Source organism: Dipodomys spectabilis, unplaced genomic scaffold (assembly GCF_019054845.1).
Source record: "Dipodomys spectabilis isolate Male_0828 unplaced genomic scaffold, ASM1905484v1 ptg000089l, whole genome shotgun sequence".
NCBI classification, from domain to species: Eukaryota; Metazoa; Chordata; class Mammalia; order Rodentia; family Heteromyidae; genus Dipodomys; species Dipodomys spectabilis.
This window is the reverse complement of record NW_024870766.1, coordinates 18,995,258-19,016,971: the sequence shown is the minus strand read 5'-3', so window position 1 is coordinate 19,016,971 and position 21,714 is coordinate 18,995,258. Positions and strand designations below refer to the sequence as shown.

The following is a 21,714-nucleotide window of genomic DNA, read 5'->3' as shown; positions in this document are numbered from 1 at the left end:
TGGGATACTGATACTTAAAGTCACGAATACTTTTAAACCCTCATGAAGCAACATTGTAGTTGTCATGTCTATAAGGCTTATGGTCTCTACGAACTTTGACATTACAACTGTTTTTTCCAAATTGGGTGATATGTACATTTCTTCCCTTTTGCTTAGTGTAAGCTGTTCCCCCTTTCTCTCTCCTTCCCTCCCTTCCATCGCTGCCCTTGAGTTGCTTAGTTCACTTTCATCAATGTCCAGTGCAGCTGATGTGCCGGAGGGTTCCTTTTTTGAGAAATGTTTTGTAGAGAGCAATGAGGGATATGGCTGGAAAGATGCCCTTAGGAAAACTGCCAGGATCTGTAAAAAGGAATCTGGAGCCAATAGTCATTAGAAGCTCTTGAAGGATTTTAAGCTGAGGATGGTCATTTGAGCTGCTTGACAGTGGATGGAAAAAGGACACTGGGAAGAAGCTGAAAGAACAGTCTGGAGCTGTTTTCAGCCACCAAGGAAGGAAGGATCAGGGCTGGAACCAGACAGGAGCAGAGGATATGGGAAAGCGACTGTGTGTGTTTTCAATTAAAACTTGGCAGGTGACCGATTCATAGAGGTCTTTGTAGTTGGATAGGCCACAGTGGCTAATGCAATTGGTCCTTTCCAATGGTTTGTTTCTTCCTCTAGCTTCCTGACCACTGGGAAAAAGCTGTCATCACTGTGCAGCGGCCTGGGAAGATCCCAACCAGCAGCCGGTGTGGTAACACTGTTCCGGATGATGACAACCAGGTGGTATCCTTATCACCAGGCTCCAGGTCAGTGTAACCGTGGTCTGCAGCTCAACAGAACTAATACGCACATGAAGATTTTTCCTTGTGTGGCTTGAGTTGCTTAGTTACCACTACAGAGCAAGACATTGGCTGTGGACTTTCCTTACAGAATGACCACCCTGGGGCTTTTGTTGTTCAGATACTTAAGGGCTGACGTCTTGTTTTCCTCTCTTGTTTGGGGGTAGATATGTGGTCCTTCCTCGCCCAGTGTGTTTCGAGAAGGGAATGAACTACACAGTGAGGTTGGAGCTGCCCCAGTACACCTCTTACGACAGCGATGTGGAGAGCCCCTACACGCTCATTGACTCAGTAAGTGTTGGGTGCTTTACACCAGCTGCAGAGCCTGGCGGGGCTTGCTCAGTGGCAGCCCAAAGTATAGCTCGGGGGGGCGGCGCCAAGCAGAGCATCAGAATCATTCTTGGCTCCAAGGTTCAAATTGCATCCCTCCAAAAGTATGAATTGCTAGCCAGGTGCCGGTAGCTCAGGCCTGTAATCGTAGCTACTCAGGAAGCTGAGATCTGAGGATCCCAGTTCAAACCCAGCCTGGGCACGAAAGTCCACGAGACTCTTATCGTCAATAAAACACCAGAAGACCGGAAGTGGTGCTGTGGCTCAAGTGGGAGAGTGCTCCCCTTGAGCTGAAGAGCTGAGGGACAGTGCCCAAGCCCAGAGTTCAAGCTCCACGACCAACAACAACAAAAAAACAAAACGGGCTGGGAAGGTGGCTCAGTGGTAGAGCGCTTGCCTTGCATGCCTGAGGCCCTGGGTTTGATTCCTCAGCACCACATAAGCAAAGAAAAAAAAAGCCGGAAGTGGCTCTGTGGCTCAAGTGGTAGAGTGCTAGCCTTGAGCTGAAGAGCTGAAGGACAGCGCCCAGGCCCAGAGTTCAGGCCCCACGACCGGACCCAAAAACAAAACAAAAAAAACACAAAGAGTATGAATTGCTTTCAACAATAGCATTTTTAAAGCCATAGCTTTTTTAAAAAAAAAATCTAACAACTTTTATTGGTATTGGTGGCAAATGGTTTTTATCTAGGTCATAAGCCAAGGTTTGAAAGCTGAGGTAAACACCTCTTAGTCAACGTCCTTGGTATCTTTGTGGATGAGCTGGTTCAAGCTGTGAAAATGAACCATCAGATGTACGTTCCTGGGATTTAGTAGTCTCTCAGCAGACTTAGTTCAGGTTTTGTTTCTGCCACTTCATTCCAGTATGGCAGCCGCAAAGGCAGGGAAGACACTTTTCTTCTGTATCAGAGGCCAAAGATGCAAAACCAGCAGCTTGTTTCCCATGGGTGACCATTGTAGTCCATCAGACAAGTAGGAGGGGAAGTCCTGGTTGTCCTTTTTTCTTCCAGATCCACAGGCCCAGTACGTGGGTGCCACAGTCTTAGGCTACTTGTAAACATGCACTGGCATATTCACCAACAGCACAGTCCAGCTTTTAAAAGCAAAAGTATATCTGAACTTTTCTTGGCTAGCCTACTTAAAAATGGGAAGGTTTTTGATTTATGTCATACATCTGGTTGTTTGTTTGTTTTTTGTTTTCCATCTTAGAAGTAAAGGGGCCTGGGGATTTTGCATGCTTACTTGGTTTAACTGATGACATGTGCATTGCCATCAGAACATCCGTGCTGTTGTGTTCCCCGGCAGCTCGTTCTCATGCCGTACTGCAAATCCCTGGACATCTTCACCATAGGCGGTTCCGGAGATGGGGAGGTCACTAACAGTGCCTGGGAGACCTTTCAGAGATACCGGTGTCTGGAGAACAGCCGAAGTGTCGTGAAGACACCCATGACTGATGTTTGCAGAAATATCATCTTCAGCATCTCCGCCCTGCTACACCAGATGGGTCTGGGTAGGTGTTGATCAGTAGCTGCAGTGGCTGCCGCTCCCTGCTAGCAGAGTAGACATCTTTCTGTTTGAGACAGCACCAGGGTTTATCTTTATTTCGTAAATAAAATGTTAGTGATGGATCACCACTGAAGATGGAATCATTATATTAAGAAATATGGGGACTCGAAAGGTGGCTCAGTGGTAGAGTGCTTGCCTCGTATGCATGAGGCCCTGGGTTCAATTCCTCAGCACCACATAAGCAGAAACAAGTGGTAGAACATTGGCCTTGAGCTGAGGGACAGTGCCCAGGCCCAGAGTTCAAGGCCCACAACCGACAAAAAAGAAAAAAAAAAAAAAAAGAAATACAGCCACTCAGGAGGATGAGATCTTTCTGGACAATTGTGGTTCAAAGTCAGCCTGATCCGAAAAGTCCACGAGACTTCATAATCAGCTAAAAACAAGACAACCCAATAAAAACAGGGCTGAAGGTGTGACTCAAGTTATAGAATGCCAACTAAGCACACATAGTGAGACAAATAGGAGGCCTTGAGTTCAAACCCCAGTACTGCAAAAAGAAAAAAAAAGGAAGGAAAAGAAGATGGGAGGAAAAAGAAAGGAAGGACAGAAAGAAAAGGGAAGGAAGGTAAGAAGGAAAGAGAAAAAATATACAAAGAACAGGTGACCAGGGCAAATTGCATGAGGAGGTAGCATGCCTCTAGGTAGGGTGGGGAGTTTGGATGGAATCAGAAGAGCATCAAATAACTGAAACTTCTATAAGGTCGGAAGAGCCACTAAGGGTCACTGGGCTTCCGTTTGTTGTCCTGTGATTTTTGAGCTCTGTCAGCAAGAAGAGGAAACCTTTAATGACCTCCTGCCTTACTAAATGCTTTGATCTGTCAGCACTGTCCCTGTCTCTCCCCACCCCACCCCCCATCCCCCATCCCCCAGCATAGGGACGATACTGTTTGAAACTGGAATTCTCAATCTACCCAAGTAGGAAAAGAGCAAGCAAGGATCAGGAGAGTCCAGGGGGGAGGAAATGAGTCAGTTTGGAGAGGGGAGTTTCAGGTTACTCATGTCTGACTTCTCTTTATTCTACAGCTTGCGAATGTGACCCTCAGGGTTCTTTGAGTTCTGTGTGCGACCCCAGCGGAGGCCAGTGCCAGTGCCGGCCAAATGTAGTTGGAAGGACCTGCGACAGGTGTGCACCAGGAACCTTTGGCTTTGGTCCCAGTGGATGCAGAGGTACGTACACCAGAGCATCGTGATGCATTTGGATGAGGTGGACAGGTCACCGAGGATGGATAACTTCAAGGGAAGTACAGCATCCCGATGATCCTCTGAGCCCAGGAGCGTCCTGAACTGGGGACAAAGCCACGTGTCTCTCTTTAATGAGTTTCTCAAGGAGGTTCCTTGGTTGCTTATTTCTGCAGCTTGTGACTGTGATCTGCAAGGATCTGTCAATGCCTTCTGTGATGCTGTCACTGGCCAGTGCCAGTGCTTCCACGGGGTGTACGGGCGCCAGTGTGACCGATGCTTACCTGGGTACTGGGGCTTTCCCAGCTGCCAGCCCTGCCAGTGTAATGGTCATGCCGATGACTGTGACTCAGTGACAGGCGAGTGTGTCAACTGCCAGGACTACACCATGGGCCATAACTGTGAAAGGTATGTAAGTAGTAAAACAGAATGTGGCACCCATGCAGGTACACGCCTCTACTCCCAGCACCGGGGAGGCAGAGCATTGTGAGTTCCAGGCCACACTTGACTGTGTAGTGAGATCCTACCTCAGAGAAAATAAGCAGAGCTGGGCATGGTGGCTCATGCCTAGAATCCTAGCCACATGGGAGGTGGAGATGGGGGGAGTCACAGTTTGAGACAAAAAGTTGTACCAAAAGTTGGACCAAAAGTAACCTCTCAAGCAGTTGCCAGATCACATGGCACACACTTGTCATTTCAACTGTGTGGGAAGTGTAAAATGGGAAGACCATAGACCAGTCCACACAGGCGTAAATGAGAGACCATAGCCCCAGAATAACTAAAACAAAAGGGCTGGAGATGTGGCTCAGAGTGTTTGGTAGTGCAGCTTCCTAGCCCTCAGTTTAACCCCCAGTGGAAAGAGAGAAAGGGAGGGAGGGAGGAAAGAAGGAGGGAAAGAAGGAAGAAAAGAAGGAAGAAGGGAAGGAAGGAAAAAAAGGAAGGAAGGAAAAAGGGAGGGAGGGAGGGAAGGAAGGAAGGAAAAAAAGGAAGGAAAGAAGGAAGGGAGGGAGGGAGGGAGAGAGGGAGGGAGAGAGAGATGTAGTCTTTGGCTCAGCAAGCATTGCAGTAGGCAAACCATGAAAGTGCCTCTTCAGGCTCTAGGTAACTCTCATTCATTTTTGACCACCTCAGTCTTTTCTGGGAACACATTCCTTTATCCTGTGCATGTGTAGCTCACACAGTGCCTGGTAACTATGTCATTGTCCTGTACTGGAATGTGGCAGGCAGCCTGAGGCTGTCCTTTGGAAGTCATCTGCAGTTCACCATAGATTTCTGTCTTGGCAAATCCTGGCCTCAAATGAAAATGTTAATACCTAATTTAGTCAAGTACAAACCAAATCCAAAGGAGATTAATATTTTTAAATTGTGGGTCTTCCTCCTCCTTCTCCTCCTTCTCCTCCTTTTCTCCTCCTTTTCTCCTCTCTTCTCTCTCCTCTTCCTCCTCCTCCTCCCCCTCTCCCTCCTCCCCTTCCTCCTCCTCCTTCTTTTGCCCAATCTTTGGTCCTAGGGCTTGAACTCAGAGCCTAGACACTGTCCCTGAACACTCTTGTACAAGACTGATGTTCTAACATTTGAACCACAGCCTTCACTTCCAGCTTTCCTGGTGGTTCATTGGAGGTAAGAGTCTCATGGATTTTCCTGCCTGGGCTGGCATTGAACCTCCATTCTCATCTCAGCCTCCTGAGTAGCTAGGATTACAGGTGTGAGCCACTAGCACCCATGTTGTTGGTTTTGTTGTTGTTGTTGTTATTTTTCCCAAAACATTTTATGCAATCAGTGTCTAGGAACACACAAAAAAGTGCACAAGAAGTCAATACTGATGGCTCACACCTGTAATACTACCTACTCAGGAGGCTGAGATCTGAGCATGGAGGTTTGAAGCCAGCCTGGGCAGGAAAGTCTATGAAACTCTTCTTTCCAATTAACCACCCAGAAGCCAGGGAAGAAGAACTGTGGCTAAAATCGTAGGGCAGTAGCCTTGAACTAAACAACACTAGCTCAGGGAAGCAGCCAGGCACTGAATTCAAGCCCTCCCAAAAATGAAGAAAAGTGCCCAGGCAGAGCCCTTGCCAAGATAACAAATGCTAGTTAACTAGTTGATTAGTTCTGATGAATACTAGGGAAGGTCTGTGTCAGATCCATAGTCAGCATGGGACAAAGCGCTCACCTCCAGTGACTAGCAGTCATTTATCCGCTCATTAAATAAACACAGTTCATTTGCTGACTCTTCAGAACTAATTAAGAAACACAAACTTATGTTAGGACTTGCTTTTGGGGGATAATAGTCTCCACCTTTCCACACCAGTTCTCTCTGGAATTAATCCACTCTGAGGGCTTTCGTTTGAAGAAGCCACTTCTGGAACGGACTACCTCAGCCGGGCTAAAGTTGCTTACCAAGTGAAAAAGAGAATTGAATTTGCCATTCATTTAAGACCTCCAGATGTTCCGGAATCATACACGTGACTTTAACTCAATGCTAGAGTGATGGTCATGCATTGTAAAGTTCCAGTGGTAGCTCCTTCCAGCCACAAAATCGTGTTGTATAAAGAAAAGACGGAAGCCGGGTGCTGGTGGCTCACGCCTGTAATCCTAGCTACTCAGGAGGCTGAGATCTGAGGATCGCGGTTCAAAGCCAGCCCGGCAGGAGAGACCGTGAGACTCCTATCTCCAATAAACCACCAGAAAACCGGAAGTGGCGCTGTAGCTCAAGTGGTAGAGCACTCGCCTTGAGCTGAAGAGCTGAGGGACAGAGCCCAGGCCCAGAGTTCAAGCCCTACGACCGACAAAAAAAAAAAAAAAAAGAAAAGACGGAGATGGTTACACAAGAGTGAAAGGTGGAAAATTAATATATTGATGTCATCGTGTTTTCTGCCATAAATTTTCCTTTGTTGATCTTTCAGGGAGTGGTGGAGAGTTAGTATAAGAGAAAGAGACAGACAGATAGAAAAAAATAAGATTCCAAAGGAGAAGAGAAAGCCACGCACTGGTGGCTCATGCCTTAATCCTAGCTGCTCAGAAGGCTGAGATCTGAGGATCGCAGTTCAGAGCCAGCCCAGGCAGGGAAGTCTGTGAAACTCTTATCTCCAATTAACGACCAGAAAACTGGAAGTGGCACTGTGGCTCAAGTGGTAGAGCACTCGCCTTGAGCTGAAGAGCTGCGGGACAGTGCCCAGGCCCAGAGTTCAAGCGCCATGACTAACACAAATAATAAATAAAGGGGGAGAGAGCAGGGTAGGAAACGGTAGTCATCATAGTGCTGGGCGACTCTAGGCACACTGAGAGATCCTGAGAGAAAGGCTTCCAAGTGGCCTTGGATTTTTTTCTTTGTAAAGGGTGTTGATTTCTTGTTGGAAAATAGAGGATGGGGGGAAAGGAAATTTTTAGTTTTAGGTTTGGATAACAATACTTCATTAAAGTATTTGGAATTTTGCTATCCAGTTTGAGCCAGTTTCTCATTATTCTTTATTCGCAGGCGAAGTTTTCATGTCATACATTTTAAAAAGAAAGTATGATTAGATTGTTCCCAAAGGGAGTAAGTGTAGGGAGAGTCAGGAAATGAACACCCCATTTCTATTAAAGACTTCTAGTTTTATTTCACTTAGAAAAGTCTCCTAGAAACTCCTCCAAAGCCATTATGGAAGTGGCTGAGTCACAGAAGACTCCCCAGCACACAGCTAGAAAACAAGTGCTTGTATAAGTTCTGCAATTAAAGACATCCATAATTCCCTCTGAATGGTTTTCTTCTGTTTCTTTGTCCTTCTTCCCATTAAAAAAAAATACCCCTGCTTTCAACTGGCTTTATAGTCTTGGACAAATTAGAAGCTATGGTTTATAGGTGATCTCCAAAGTTCCTTCAGGCTCTTCCACCATAGGAAATAAGTAATCTAATTAGCACTTATCTTGGAAGACAGCAGCAGGACATGGTCAAATAATTCCTTGCTAGCCAGTTGTGGTGTCAGTGACTTATAATCCCCGCACTTGAGAAGCAGAGGCAGGAGACTACATATGGAGACTGTCTCAAAAAAAAAAAAAAATCCTTGCTAAATATCTGGGAGCTGAATTATTTTGACTTGGTGTGTGTGCTTTGCAAATCATCAAGCTCCATTGACCCTTTATCTTAACGGGAGGGTGTTAGACCCTGTTGATGAGTTGGTGTAGGATATCCTTTGAACCACATGAGATAAAGTCACACAGCTGCAGGACATCCCTGCCATCCATATCCCTGAACATCTCACCTACCGGGGATTGAACCCAGGACCTTACACTTGCATCCTCCCCCTTGAGCCATGCCTCTAGCCATTTTGTTTTTGAGATAGTCTCTCTAATGTTGCTCAGACAAGCCTCACACTTGGGATCCTTCTGTCTCTACCTCCTGAGTAGCTGGGATTAGAGCAGTGTACCATAATTATTGCCTATCAGTTTTTTCATGGGCTGGCCACTATGTTGTCCCCCCTCCCTCAGGCATAGTGGCTCAAATACCGGCCATGTCCACAAAGACAAAGCAGAGAGCACAGAAGAAAATACTTTGGGCAGTAGGCAGCTGCTGGGACAGTAGAGTCTCTTCCTCTATGTAACAGTGATTGAGGGATCACATGGCTTCAGGGCTGCCCCTCTAATGCAAGTGTGAGGTCTACAAGAGCAGGCATCAGCCCCACCTGGGATCCAATAAACCAGATGCTCCTAGGCTCCTCCCTCAAGGAGCAGTCTGTTCTAACAAGTCTCCTAGGGAATTTTGTCTGGAGCTAAAGTTTCCATTTCCACATGGAAGCATGAAGACTTCTTGGAACAGGGCTTTTTGTTAGGGGGTGGGGAGTGGGATGCGGTTCTTTTGGTGCCAGTAACTAGGATTTGAACTCAGAACTAGGGTCCTAGCTTTTTTGCTCAGGTTTGGCACTCTACTAGTAAACCTATAACTCCACTTCTGGCTTTTTAGTGGTTAATTGCTAATAAGATTCTCACAGACTTTTCTCTGCCTGGGCTAGCTTTGCTTTTCAGATCTCAGCTTCTTGAGTAGCTAGGATTGATTACAGGTATGAGCCACCAGTGCCCAGCAGAAACAGGTTTCTTACAAGTGAGTTATGACTTATTCTCTTCTGGAACTGATGTGTAGGTGCTTGGCTGGTTACTATGGCAACCCCATCATTGGGTCAGGAGATCACTGCCGACCTTGCCCTTGTCCAGATGGTCCTGAAAGCGGACGCCAGTTTGCCAACAGCTGTTATCAAGATCCTGTTACTCTGCAGCTTGCATGTGTTTGTGAGCCTGGGTACATTGGTAAGTCACACTCAGACTTTATAAAGGGGGCAAAGAGGAAGGAAAAGATGTACTTCAGTTCATTATCAATGAGAAAAAAAGATGTAGGGTGATCCAGTGAAGTATCCTTTCACAACCATCTACACACACACACATAGAGGAGCAGTGACCCAAATCATCACGATGCACTTAACTCTCCTAGTTTGACTAACAGAAGCGAGGCCTGGCTGGCCCTCTGGGGAGGGTAGAGGGTGGACTGTTGAGTTGAGCTTTTCAGATAAGCTGCGAGTCCCATGCTGGCTCTTCTCACACAATAGGCTCCAGATGTGAGGACTGCGCTTCAGGATTCTTTGGCAATCCCTCAGACATTGGAGGGTCCTGTCAGCCTTGTCAGTGTCACCACAACATTGACACCACTGACCCGGAAGCTTGTGACAAGGAGACTGGAAGGTGCCTCAAGTGCCTGTACCACACAGAAGGGGACCACTGCCAGCTCTGCCAACATGGCTACTATGGCGATGCCCTCCGGCAGGACTGCAGAAGTAAGATGCTTCTTAGTCATTTGACCAAGTCCTTACTGGTCTCCACCCTCCTCCATCACCCTTTCAGTCTGATCTTCCTGTCTGTATTTCACACAGGGATGCTTTTGTTCAGAGAGGTAAAATGTCATCTTCAGCAAATGAAAGATGAGCCTGAGTTGGTGGTGGTGTTGTTTAATCTCTTATATCCTCTTTTTTGGCCAACACTCATGTCTCAAAATGTGGCTTGGTGCTAAGGAGAGAAATCCAGAAGGGAAATTGTCACTGTCACCAAGATAAAAGCTGTGCAATGCCATGTGTTGAAGTGTTCCTTCCCCGAACCACTGCTTGGATGGGATTAGAGACCTGGGGGTCTGGCGGGGATGGGGGACCACCTCTTCTGTGCTGGCTACAGCTTCAGGCACAGAAAGAAGTAATATCTCTAAATTCTTCTTTTCAGACCATATTATTATTTCTGCTTATCAGAAGATCAGCTAGGCTTCTTTACTGCTGCTGACACAAAGCCCCCGGGCCCCTGTTTTTATTTATGCAGACATGTGGAATGTGCAACCAGCAGGACTGGATTCCTTAAAGTCTTAGTAACTGAAAGTGCTTCTGCCTGCCTCTCTTCTGACACTTTCCTTACTGCTGCTTTCTGATTGGAGTTTGAACACACTGGCTATTTGAGTTCCCCTTGGCATTTTTTTTTTTTTTGGCTGTTATTTCCAGCTAAATCTTCGATTTTAAAATGATTCACCAACAGTTGATTAAATCTGTTTATCATTGAAATACTCCTAGGCAAAATCTGTCATTGTATGAATGTGTGAACCGCCTGGGAAATGTCAGAATCATTTAGTATATTATGAGAAGTTATAAAGAATGGTATTTTTTTTCCTTCTTGCAAAGCAAGATGGAGACCTGGGGAGAGAAAAATGTTACATGCTTGGTAAGGCTAACTTCTGCACGCCTGTGTTTTCATGGGTGTGATCCTAAGTAAAGCCAATTGTGCTGTTCTTTTTCAGAGTGTGTCTGCAATGACCTGGGCACTGTGCAGCAGCACTGTAATGGTTCTGACTGCCAGTGTGACAAAGCTACTGGCCAGTGCTTGTGTCTTCCTAATGTGATCGGGCAGAACTGTGACCGCTGTGCGCCCAACACCTGGCAGCTGGCCAGCGGGAAGGGCTGTGAGCCGTGTGACTGCAGTGCTGCCCATTCCTTCGGGCCTTCTTGTAATGAGGTAAGGTGACAGCTAGCCCAACAGATGGCTGTGCCCCAGTTGGAGAAACGCCAGCACAGCATACAACTTGGCAAGCACGGCATGACTAGCTGTCAGCTGAATCTTGTCCCCTTGGCTGGGGTGACCTCATCGTGCAGAGTCCTCATTTGGTGTGTCCCTAGCATTCTCCTATAGTGTGTGGCTGCATGCAGACCCTCGGGAGAATGGACAGTGCTTATCTCTCCCTTGTCTTCCTGAATCAGACTTTACTTACAAGCTACTCAGCTTGAAAGGAACCACATACTCACACTCCTCGGATGGTAAAAATGGGGTTTGCCAGAGGTGGCCTGGGATTGGTGTTAAACTGTGAGATTTTAAAAATAAATATAAAAATTCAGAACCAGCAGGGTGCCAGTGATTCATGCCTATAATCACAGCACCTCTGGGAGATTGAGATCTGAGAATCGAGCTTCTAAGCCAACCCCAGCTAATAAAGCTACAAGTGACTTATCACCCATTAACTATAAATGAAGGTGTGACTCGGGTGGTAGAGGACCAGCCTTGAGCAAAAAGGCCGAGAGCACAAGACCCTGAGTTCAAGCCCCAGAAGTGGCATCAAAGGAAAAACAAAAGGCTGTGGCCCCTGTTAGCCCAGGTATGGAGGAAGGTCTCTGGCCCCTGGTGGCACACGGAAGTCCTGCAGGCTAGTGGGTCAGTCTCACTTCTACCTGGCAAGGAGGGGAGTAAATGGCCACTGACCTCTGCCCTGCTCTTGCTCTGTGTTTTGGCTGCAGTTCTCAGGGCAGTGCCAGTGCATGCCAGGCTTTGGAGGCCGCACCTGCAGCGAGTGCCAGGAGCTCTTCTGGGGAGACCCCGATGTGGAGTGCCGAGGTGAGCAAGCTGCTTCTGCCTGAGACTAATGGGGAGGGATCGGAGGACTGCAGAGCCTCTTTGCAAACTCCAATGTCCCGTTAAAATTACTTAGAATATTCATGATCTCAGGGCTAAGTACAGGTAGCAGAAATTGGACATGGGCTTTATTCTCCAGCCACAGATTCTGGTCACATTTGCTTTGTATATGTGCATACCGCACACCAAAGAAGTACTACACAGATGCTTTTCTAAGTGCTTTTATGCAAAGTGGGAAAATATGAGCACTGCATTGCTGGAATTTGATCTCTGCCCCCCAGAACAGTATTTTGTGGCTTGGCAGTATAGCAGAAAGAAATGGCTGCTCTAGTAACACTGTTGGATTCTGGTGGATTGGGCAGGCTCTGAGCAGTTGGCATGCATTCATTCATTCATTAACATGAGGCCCACAACAGTGAGAACTGGACGGGCTGTTGTGGGGTTTTCATGCATGACAAAGGAAATACATAGTTGGAGCTACAAGTTTGTTACGCCCAGATTCTCACTTAGACTGCAAGAACTACACAGTTTCTTAGCAAAAATGTAATGTTGTGGTCTGTTTCTATAATCCCAGCATTTGGGAGTCTGAGACAGGAGGATCAGGAGTTTGGGGCTATCCTGAGTTGCATAGTGAGATCCTGTCTCAAAAAAACCAAACCGGGCAGGTTGCCAGTGGTTCATGCCTATAATCCTAACTATTCAGGAGGCTGAGATCTGAGGAATCAGAGCAGAAAAGTCCCAAGAGATTCTGATCTCTAATTATTACCAAAAAAGCCAGGAGGAAGTAGAGCTATGACTCAAGTAAGAGCTTCACCAAAAAAGCTCAAGGAGAGCACCCAGGCCCTGAGTTAACGCCTAGATCAGCATACATCCACGTAAAACCTTATCAGGCCCTGAGTTAGCGCCTAGATCAGCATACATCCACGTAAAACCTTACCAGGATGTATGAACTGTAAGGAAGGCTTAATTCTTTTTTTTTTTTTTTTCTTCCTGCTCTCTTTTTTTTTTTTTTTTAATTTTATTTTATTTTTTTAATTTAATTTAATTTTATTTGTGAACATACTGTACAGAGGAGTTGATGGCTTAATTCTTATACCACTGCAACTTTTTTTTTTAATTTACTAACCTGGAATACTGTTTTTCACATGTTAAAAGCAATTGTGGCAAAGATTTAATATGTTTCTTTTTTTTTTTTTTGGTCAGTTGTGGGGCCTGAACTCTGGGCCTGGGCGCTGTCCCTCAGCTCTTCAGCTCAAGGCTAGCGCTCTACCACTTGAGCCACAGCACCACTTCTGGCTTTTTCTGCTTATGTGGTGCTGAGGAATCGAACCCAGGGCCTTATGAATGCAAGGCAAGCACTCTACCACTGAGCCAACTACCCAGCCCTAATATGTTTTTGTTTTTGTAGTGATGGTGTTGGAACTCAGGGGCTCGTGCAAGTACTCTCCCACTTGAGTTGATTTGAGTCTCACTCCCAGCCCTTTTTGCTTTAGTTACTTTTGAGATAAGGCCTCGCATTTTTTACCAGGGCAGGCTTCAGACCCTGATCTTCCCCCTTCCACTTAGCTGGGACTAAAAATGTGCTCTAAGACACCCGGAGTGGTAGAGTTGGGGGTCTCACTAACTTTTTGCCCAGGTTGCCCACAAATTGTGATCTTCCTTATCACCTGCTAGGAATACAGGTGTGTGCTACCACACCCCGCACCTAATTTCTTCAGTACTCTTTGTTTGATTTTCTTTATTGCACATATGAATTTGTAGTTTGCTGTGGTACTCTAAATTTACTGTCTTTTTTGCTCTTTTGGATGCAATGATTCATAACAGTACTCTTCAAGTGAGCAACTCATTAATTAGTCCCTGTAGAATCTAGAGGCCATGATCTTAAACTTCAAGAAAACTGGTAGCAGTTGGCAAGATGAGAGAAAGTCGTGTGTGATGTGTATTCTCAATTGTGGCAGAGCAAGAAGGGTTTGTACTTCAATCTGCAGTACAGAGGCAGGTTCTGAGTGAGGTTTGACATCTCATTTCCACGACAAGATCGCATCATTCAGTGGATCCATTGCGTTAAGTGATATGTCTCCCAAAAGAGAAACACTTGCCTAAAATACCAGATCCTGTCTCTATTCTGTTTAACTTCTCAATCCTGTGATGGCCTTTGTCCCGTTTTTCTCCAGTTAAGAGCTCATCCTCACTTACATCCTGGTTCTGTCTCTTGTGACATTGGCAGAAAGGCCTGGGTTTCCAGAGAGCTGTCTGACCAGAAGGTCAGACATCTTAGCTTTGTTCACATGAAAAGCTGCTGCCCGGAGGCTGTCAATCAGGGAAATGTTCTTTCCTTTAAACTTTGGCCTCTACATCTGCTAGAGACATTGTGGCTTTGGACCCCAGTGTCAACTTGTTTAGGTCAAAAGTTAGATCTTGTTTCAGAAACTTTGAAGACTGAGGTGCATTAATTGCATGGATGTTTGCCAACTTTCTGGTCATTTTTAACTAGAGAAAAGGTCAGCCTATCGCACTTGAAAATGATAACCAGCAGACAGCACAAGACCAAAAGTATTCTGCCAGAAAAAGTGTTCAAATTTGCCATGTCCATTCCTCTGCTTCTCCCTTCAGTGTTTCCTTTTTCTCTCTTTAGGCTCATGAGACTTTAGTTGTGAAGGAATGACAATCGATTCTTCAGGCTCTGTGTTGTTCCCATTGTGCTGCCTGGGTCTGCAGGCACAGGGCAGCAGACAAGTGGCAGATGGGGATCTCCCAGCACAGAGCAGGTCCTGAGATCCCTCAGCAGAGAGCAGGTCCTGGGCCTGTGCTGGGTTCTAGCATGACAAGCACAGAGGCTCTGCTCACTGGCTCAGCCCACCCCAGCTCACACAAAGCAGTTGTTCTGAATCCAGTCCTTAAACAGATGTAGAATCAGCCTGTTAAGATATAGTCTCAGATCTTTTTTATATGCATGATCCTCATGATCTGAGTTATAATATCTCTCCAAATACCTCTAACCAGTAAAAAATAAACACAACAACAAACAGAAACCAGTTTCAAGCCCTTTGGTGATATCATAGGCTTCTCTAAGGATTGGGGTTCAAGGGCAGATGCCCCAGAGATATGGAAAGGTTCTAGATGTAGGGTCCTCTCCTCTTGCTTCTCTACTAAATTATGTTATCTGTTCAACTTCACTTTTCTTTTTTTCTTAAGTGAGGACCAGCAAACCCCTTTCCTCTTAAGTGTTACAATCTAACATCAAGGTATGGGCCCTACTTGGTAACTGGCAGTTTGAAGTTATGAAAGGCTGCCTATCTTGGATGGGAAGGTTTCCACGACCTCTCCTGTGTTCACACTGGCTGAAACAGGGCAGGGCCTTTGGGAGTTTGGAGCTTTGGAGCATTCAAGTTGTCACCACGATGGGCTGATGCTTCAGGCCCCAGGCACCCAGGAGTCAAGGGTGATAAATGTCCAACAGTGCCTAAGGCAGGCTCTCAACCCCCATAGGCCATTGGCCCAGAGGAAGTTCAACCTAGAGTGTATCCAAACAGAGAGAACTGAGTTAACAATGGGGGATTCATCACTGGCCTGAAGGCCTTGGGCAGACTACATGGGGTAGGAGCAGGACCCAGCCTGGCTGTGAGGGTGGAGAGGGCAGAGAAAGGGCACCATAGGAGACAAAATTGGGACTCTGGATTGGAGAGGACTTGTCACCGGGAGGATTAGAACTTGAAAGACAAGGTCCAAAGATCAGCCAGGACAAGAAATGGCATCTGAAATTAGATGAGTACAGGAAAAGAGCATAAAAAAATCTCGAATTGCGTAATGAATTGCCAGATCTATTTTCAGTTGAAATGGCTCATTTGGAGGGTACGAATTTAGACCTTTCTGATGCCGTCTAGCAAACAATATGCTTATAGAAAGACTTCACTCATAGCCAAGTGCTCTCCTTATGGAAAAGAAATGCAATTACGTAAAAGACAAATGAATTGAGCCTCCAACTCACAAATGGTTGAATGTTCCTCTTGTCCAGGCGGGTTGGGGCTCTTGGCGGATTGTGCTGAGTCTGAACAAGCCACCACTGTGCTGGGAGACAGAGAATCTCATCCACTCAGCACTGAGTGTGCTGGGGAAAATGTAGCCCGGAGCTGTGCATTGTGCCCCGCAGAAGGCCAGGGGTCACAGGGGGAATGTCAGAGCTGGCAGAGGGAGGGTATAGTTTCCATGCAGGGCCCTGGCTCTTTGCAAAGCCCAGTGTTTCAACCCAGGAAAGTGTAACTGAGAGGCATAGGGGAGGCTCTGGGCAGGGGCCACTTTCCCACAGTGTTTGTGTCTCATCTCAGATTTCTTTAGTAGAAAACCACAGTGCGTTCCTTTGCCACACATTCATAGCACGTCTGTGTTCTTTCCTTGAGGTTGGATTTCTTGCACAATCACCAGAGTTTCCCTTTATGTCCACCTGATTCAGGAAGTCAAGCTTCATTTGAGTCTTTGGAGAATCATTAGTTCTATTGTTGAGAGTAATAAATCTTAGCCAGGGATGGGTGGGTGGCTCATACCTGTAATTCTAACACCTTAGAAGGTAGCCGAGATCTGAAGATCATGCTTTGAAGCCAACCTAGAAAGACACATCCAGAGACTGTTAAATCCAATCAAGCACCAAAAAGAAGTAGAGTTATGGCTAACGTGGTAGAACACTAGCCTTCAGCAAAAAAAAAAAAAAGCTAAAAGACAGTGCCTAGGCCCTGAGTTCAAGCCCCACAGTTAGAGCATGCGCACGCACACACACGCATGGGAGAGTACATCTTGTCTATGTCTTCTATAACCCTAGTAACAGAATATGTGCCCCAGACAGAGGGCCTTGGCAGCCCACTGCCCATGCCATGCTGACGAATGGAGCTTTGGTAGTTGATAGGTCATGTATCCTATCAGGCTGCCTTTGTGCTGCAGTATCACAGTTCAGTAGTCATAACCAAGACACAATGGCCCGTAAAGTATCTACTCTTTGGATCTTGACCCCTCAGCAGACAGGAGCTCGGTTCTGCAGGAGAAACCATAGTCACCCTCCAGCTTTCTCTCCATGCTTAAAGGCCTAGCCCTGAGTCTGAAAGGGGAAGGAGCAGGAGAGACTGTCAGAAAAAGGAAAACCACGTGTAAGAGATTAAAAGTAGGAAGTGGTAGCACTCATCTTGAGCTGAAGAGCTGAGGGACAGCGTTCAGGCCCAGAGTTCAAGCCCCACAACTGACAAAAAAAAAAAAAAAAAGAGAGAGATTAAAAGTATTTTCGATTTTTTGCTTTTGGTGAAATGGAAATGTACAGTATCTGCAGACATTTTTGGCCCCTGAGCAAGTCCTGTTGACCAAAGCAATGCATGATGTTTAAAGGCAAGGTCTGGGGAGCACGTGGCAGTAGGTAGCCTGGTACTGGAGGCTCAGTCCCAAGGCAGTGCTCAGTTTCTGGTAGAAAAGTGGAAAATTAACTCCACGCTGACTGACCATTGTGCACAGTTGGGTAGGACCAGGAGGCTCGGCTTTTGGGAGGAAAGAATATGTAAGTTATCATCACTTGATAACAGAGAGCCTGAAATGGATGTCCCCAGAGTTTGGTGGGTGGTAGAGGAGGGTAGGAGTGGGGAGCAGGAGTCGTTAGGAGAGGCTACATGGTAAAGTTGTCTTTACTGCTATCTAGAGAATCTGCTCAGTGCTAAGTACTTCAAGGCATTATACACATTCTATGCTAGTAGCAAACAGCGCACAGGGTAAATATAACCTCCGGTTTCCGTTGATTAATCTCAGATTCAGAGGTCCAGTGATTAGCCTAAAGATATACTATTAGAATGAGGAGACAGTTGGGATCTGAGGCCAGGCCTGGGGGCCCAGGCTCCCTTGTCCTTTCCACAGGCCTGTAGCTCTTCATTAACAGCTGGTATGTAGAGGAAATTGCTGTCCTAGCTAGAGGACAGTAAGGACAAGTAGCAGCAAGGCTGTGGAAAGCACCCTGAGGAAATAGTCTCAGCTGGAGTCATGGGGAAGTTTGCTGTCACTGGATTGTGAAAAGCTTTAACTGCATGGCCTTTGTTCAGACTACTGGAGGTCTAGAGGAGAGAGGGAAGGACAAAGGAAAGCAGGGACATTAGCTCTCCAGAAATAGCAATATCCAGTTTTCCATTCTGACATTGACTTGCTGGTGTTTTTCCTCTTTTACAATATCTTTTTTTCTACGTGCCAGTACTGAGGCTTGAACTTAGGGCCTCAAGCTCTCGTTTGGCTTTTCTCATGTAAGGCTTATACTGCACTACTTGAGCCACAACTCCATTTCCGGCTTTCTGGTGGTTAGTTGGAGGTAAGAGTGTCATGGATTTTCCTGCCCAGGCTGGTTTTTGAACCTCAATCCTCAGATCTCAGCCTCATGAGTAGTTAGGATGACAAGTGTGAACCACTGGCACCTGGCTATGTGAGCCTCAACATTTTAAAAATGGGTGCCATATTCTTCATGTACCTTCCTCTTAGGAGTCATGCTTTAAATGAGAAACCAGTAAACATGGAGGAAATGTAATGACTGCAGACCAGAGAACACATTTGCAAATAAAAATGTAATTCTTTGTGTTGTAGTAGAGGTTTGGACTCGGGGCTTCATACTTGGCAGGCAGGTGTTAACTCCATTTGACACAGGCCTCCGGCTTTTCTTGCTTTCATTAATTTTCAAATTGGGTCTTACTCTTGTTGCCCAGTTGGGGCAAACTGATCCATCTATTTATATGTCCCACTGAGCTGGGATGATTGGTTAAGATATTGAGTCAAGTAAACTCTTCTGACTGGCCTCAGTCTGCAGTCCTCCTGGTCTCTAACTTCTGAGTAGCTAGGATTACGGTTATAAGTCATCATGCCTATTTTGTTATTTGAGGCAGGGTCTCCCTGTGTTGCCTATGCTGGCCTTGAACTTGTGATTCTTCACATTGGATTACCATATCTCACTGAAAATATAAATCATTCTGTGACAAATTAAAATGAGCATGTCTCATTTAAAAATACTGGAGGCTCTCCGCCCCCCCCACCACCCCATCCATCAGAGATAGGGCTTGAACTCAGGGCCTGGGTACTGTCTCTGAGCTTTTTTAGCTCAAGGGTAGCACTCTATCACTTTGAGCCACAGTACCATGTCTGGTTTTTTGGTGGTTAATTGGAGATAAGTATCATGGAGTTTTCTATCTGGACTGGCTTTTAACCATGATCCTCACATCTTAGCTTCCTGAGTGGCTAGGATTGCCTGGCTTTTTTTTTTTTTTGTCAGTCATGGGGCTTGAACTCTGGGCCTGGGCACTGTCCCTCAGCTCTTCAGCTCAAGACTAGCACTCTACCACTTGAGCCACAGTGCTACTTCCAGCTTTTTCTGCTTATGTGGTGCTGAGGAATTGAACCCAGGGCCTCATGCCTGTGAGGCAAGCACTCTACCACTGAGTCACCTTCCCCAGACCACCACCACCTCCTCCTCCTCCTCCTCTTCCTCCTCCTCCTCCTCCTCCTCCTCCTCCTCCTCCTCCTCCTCCTCCCCCCCTCCTCCCCCTCCTCCCCCTCCTCCTCCTCCTCCTCCCCCTCTGACAGGCTCTACATAATCCAAGTGGGTCTTAAATTTATGACCCTCCTACCTCAGCCTCCCCCAAAATGCTGTTTTTTAACCTTATAATTTGTTCATCTGAATGAGAAAACAACAGCTTTGCTATATGCCCTCTCCTTCCCAAAGAAAGTTTTTGCTTCTCCGCCCTGTGATCCCACCTGTGAAGGCAGCACTGAGCTCCAGGAGAGAAGGCTCCCATGGGGCCTGCTCAGCAACAGCCTGCAAGGTTGGTGTACGGTTCTTTAGGTCTCCATCTCAGTGGTGCAAGAGGTGACTGGAGAATTTCCTTCATAATGCTAGCACCCATGAAGTTTTAAGTTGCAGGTGTGAGCCGACCTCTTTGCTTTAGCCAGGTAAATTTAAGAGTTTCACTGAACATACTCTAGGGTGGGAGGTATCTTTTCACAGAGTTATAAATGTGGTTATCTGTGGCTCATCGCCCAGAAGGCCCCAAGAGAGACCATTCTGGAAATTCAATAGGCAGAGATGGAAGCCCTTGTTCAGAGGAGCGTTAGCAGTTCCCAGCTTCCATCTGAAATGGAAGCCTGATGCGTTCTGGTACAGTGGTCAGTGCACCCACAGCAGAGCACGGCTCTGAGCGCAGGTTCCAGGGATCATTCACTTCTTACTTGAAGGAAAGGAATGTTGCGCATTTGGCTGAACTGCCCATTGCCTTCTGGTAATTATCAAAGCTCTACAGTGCCCAGATAAAAGGAGGGAAGCCTTATCTGTCTCCTTATACCTAGGGTGAAAAAACTATCCTAAAGGGTTGGGTAGTGTTTCCCCCAAAGCTGTGACAGAATGAGAGCAAGATGTGTGTGCGCGATGGAAGTCATCAGAGAAATTAACGATGAACTTAGTGTATGCATGCATCCCTTGTGCCAGCCATGAGCCACATAAAAACCTTTGTAGGACTTGACTGAAGTACTTGGACAGAAATAATCCGGTTTTTTAAAGATTAATTTTGAAATCCCAAAGTTAGGTTTGAAAACTAAAGACACTAAGCAATAGTATGTTTTATAATCCTGAAGGTTCAGGACTGGAGCATTCTAAACTCCAGTGGGAATGTAATCAGGGACCTCTGGATAGGACACTGCCTTCCCTGCAGGGTGTGGAAGGTACTAGTAAAACATCCATCAGGGAGGGGGTGCTGTGGCTCAGAGTGTTAGAGTGCTAGACTTGAACAGAAAAAGCTCAGGGACAGCCCCCAGGCCCTGACTTCAAGCCCCACCACCGACCAAAAAAAAAATAAAATAAAATAAACTAAGTGCTTGCTGTGCTTGAAGCCTCATGGTTAAAATCCTGTCCCTGTCTTGGTACTCCACAGTATTGTTAGGAAAAGAAAGTATATTTATTTCAGAGCTGGGAGGGTGGCACAGTGGTAGAGCGCTTGCCTTGCATGCCCCAGGCCCTGGGTTCGATTCCTCAGCACCACATAAGCAGAAAAAAAAGCTGGAAGTAGCACTGTGGCTCAAGTGGTAGAATGCTAGCCTTGAGCTGAGGAGCTGAGGGACAGTGCCCAGGCCCAGAGTTCAGGCCCCATGACCGGATTCCTCCCCCCCCGCCCCCCCAAAAAAAGAAAGAAAAAAAAGTATATTTCATACCTTTTCCCAGCATGGTTTTAGGGCCAGAGATGTGTGTGTTTAGGCCTTTCCTTATTCAGATGCAGTCAATACTGTCACATGACAAATGTTGAAAGAAAAATCATTCCACCACGCAAGATTTGGGACTTTTTTTCCCCCTTTGTTCAAGACCAGGATATGAAGTGGTTATTTGATGCTTTCGCTCATTGGCCAGCACTCTACCCCCTGAACCATGCCTCCAACCCCAAGATTTGGAACTCTTAAGCCAGGATTCACACACATACACATTATAATAATGGTCAGTTACAGCCGTTGGCCTGTTGGCTGTCGTACCCTGTACCAGGTATTGTTTTGCCCTGGGCCATTTGTCTGTGCATATAATGCTAATAACTAAGCTGGGTAAATGAGAGCTTGGGCCTGAATGGCTGACATTTAATGAGTCTGTGCTTATAGTGTTAGGCTGGGTGTCCAGGTGGTAGACCTCCACTGGTAGATTATATGTAGTAAAAGCCTTTAAATGATGCGGTTTAATTTCTAGCATTTCTTCCATATTTAATTTTCTTTTGATCACGTGTACTGCATTTTACCAGGTCCTCACTGCTTGTGTTGTGACCTGATAGAGTCAGGGGTCTTAGGGGGTTCTTTTGTGTTGTATCATCTACCAAATGGCTCAGAGCCTCCAAGGGGGACCTGGATTGTCCAGATGACCTGTTGTGCAGGGGAGGGAAGGGGAGGCTGGGGAGGG

At 46.3% G+C, this 21,714-nt stretch overlaps 1 protein-coding gene across 1 annotated transcript in view; it reads left to right on the top strand.

Moving 5' to 3' along the window:
- Positions 1 to 21,714, top strand: part of Lamb1 (laminin subunit beta 1) — a 75,119-nt gene that overhangs the window by 35,966 nt on the left and 17,439 nt on the right. Inside the window, exons 16-24 of the mRNA XM_042684626.1 lie at positions 661 to 788; positions 989 to 1,112; positions 2,454 to 2,658; positions 3,738 to 3,881; positions 4,070 to 4,301; positions 9,004 to 9,167; positions 9,464 to 9,688; positions 10,687 to 10,901; positions 11,675 to 11,771. Of these exons, the coding sequence (XP_042540560.1) occupies positions 661 to 788; positions 989 to 1,112; positions 2,454 to 2,658; positions 3,738 to 3,881; positions 4,070 to 4,301; positions 9,004 to 9,167; positions 9,464 to 9,688; positions 10,687 to 10,901; positions 11,675 to 11,771 (1,534 nt within the window). The remainder of the gene's footprint in view (positions 1 to 660; positions 789 to 988; positions 1,113 to 2,453; positions 2,659 to 3,737; positions 3,882 to 4,069; positions 4,302 to 9,003; positions 9,168 to 9,463; positions 9,689 to 10,686; positions 10,902 to 11,674; positions 11,772 to 21,714) is intronic.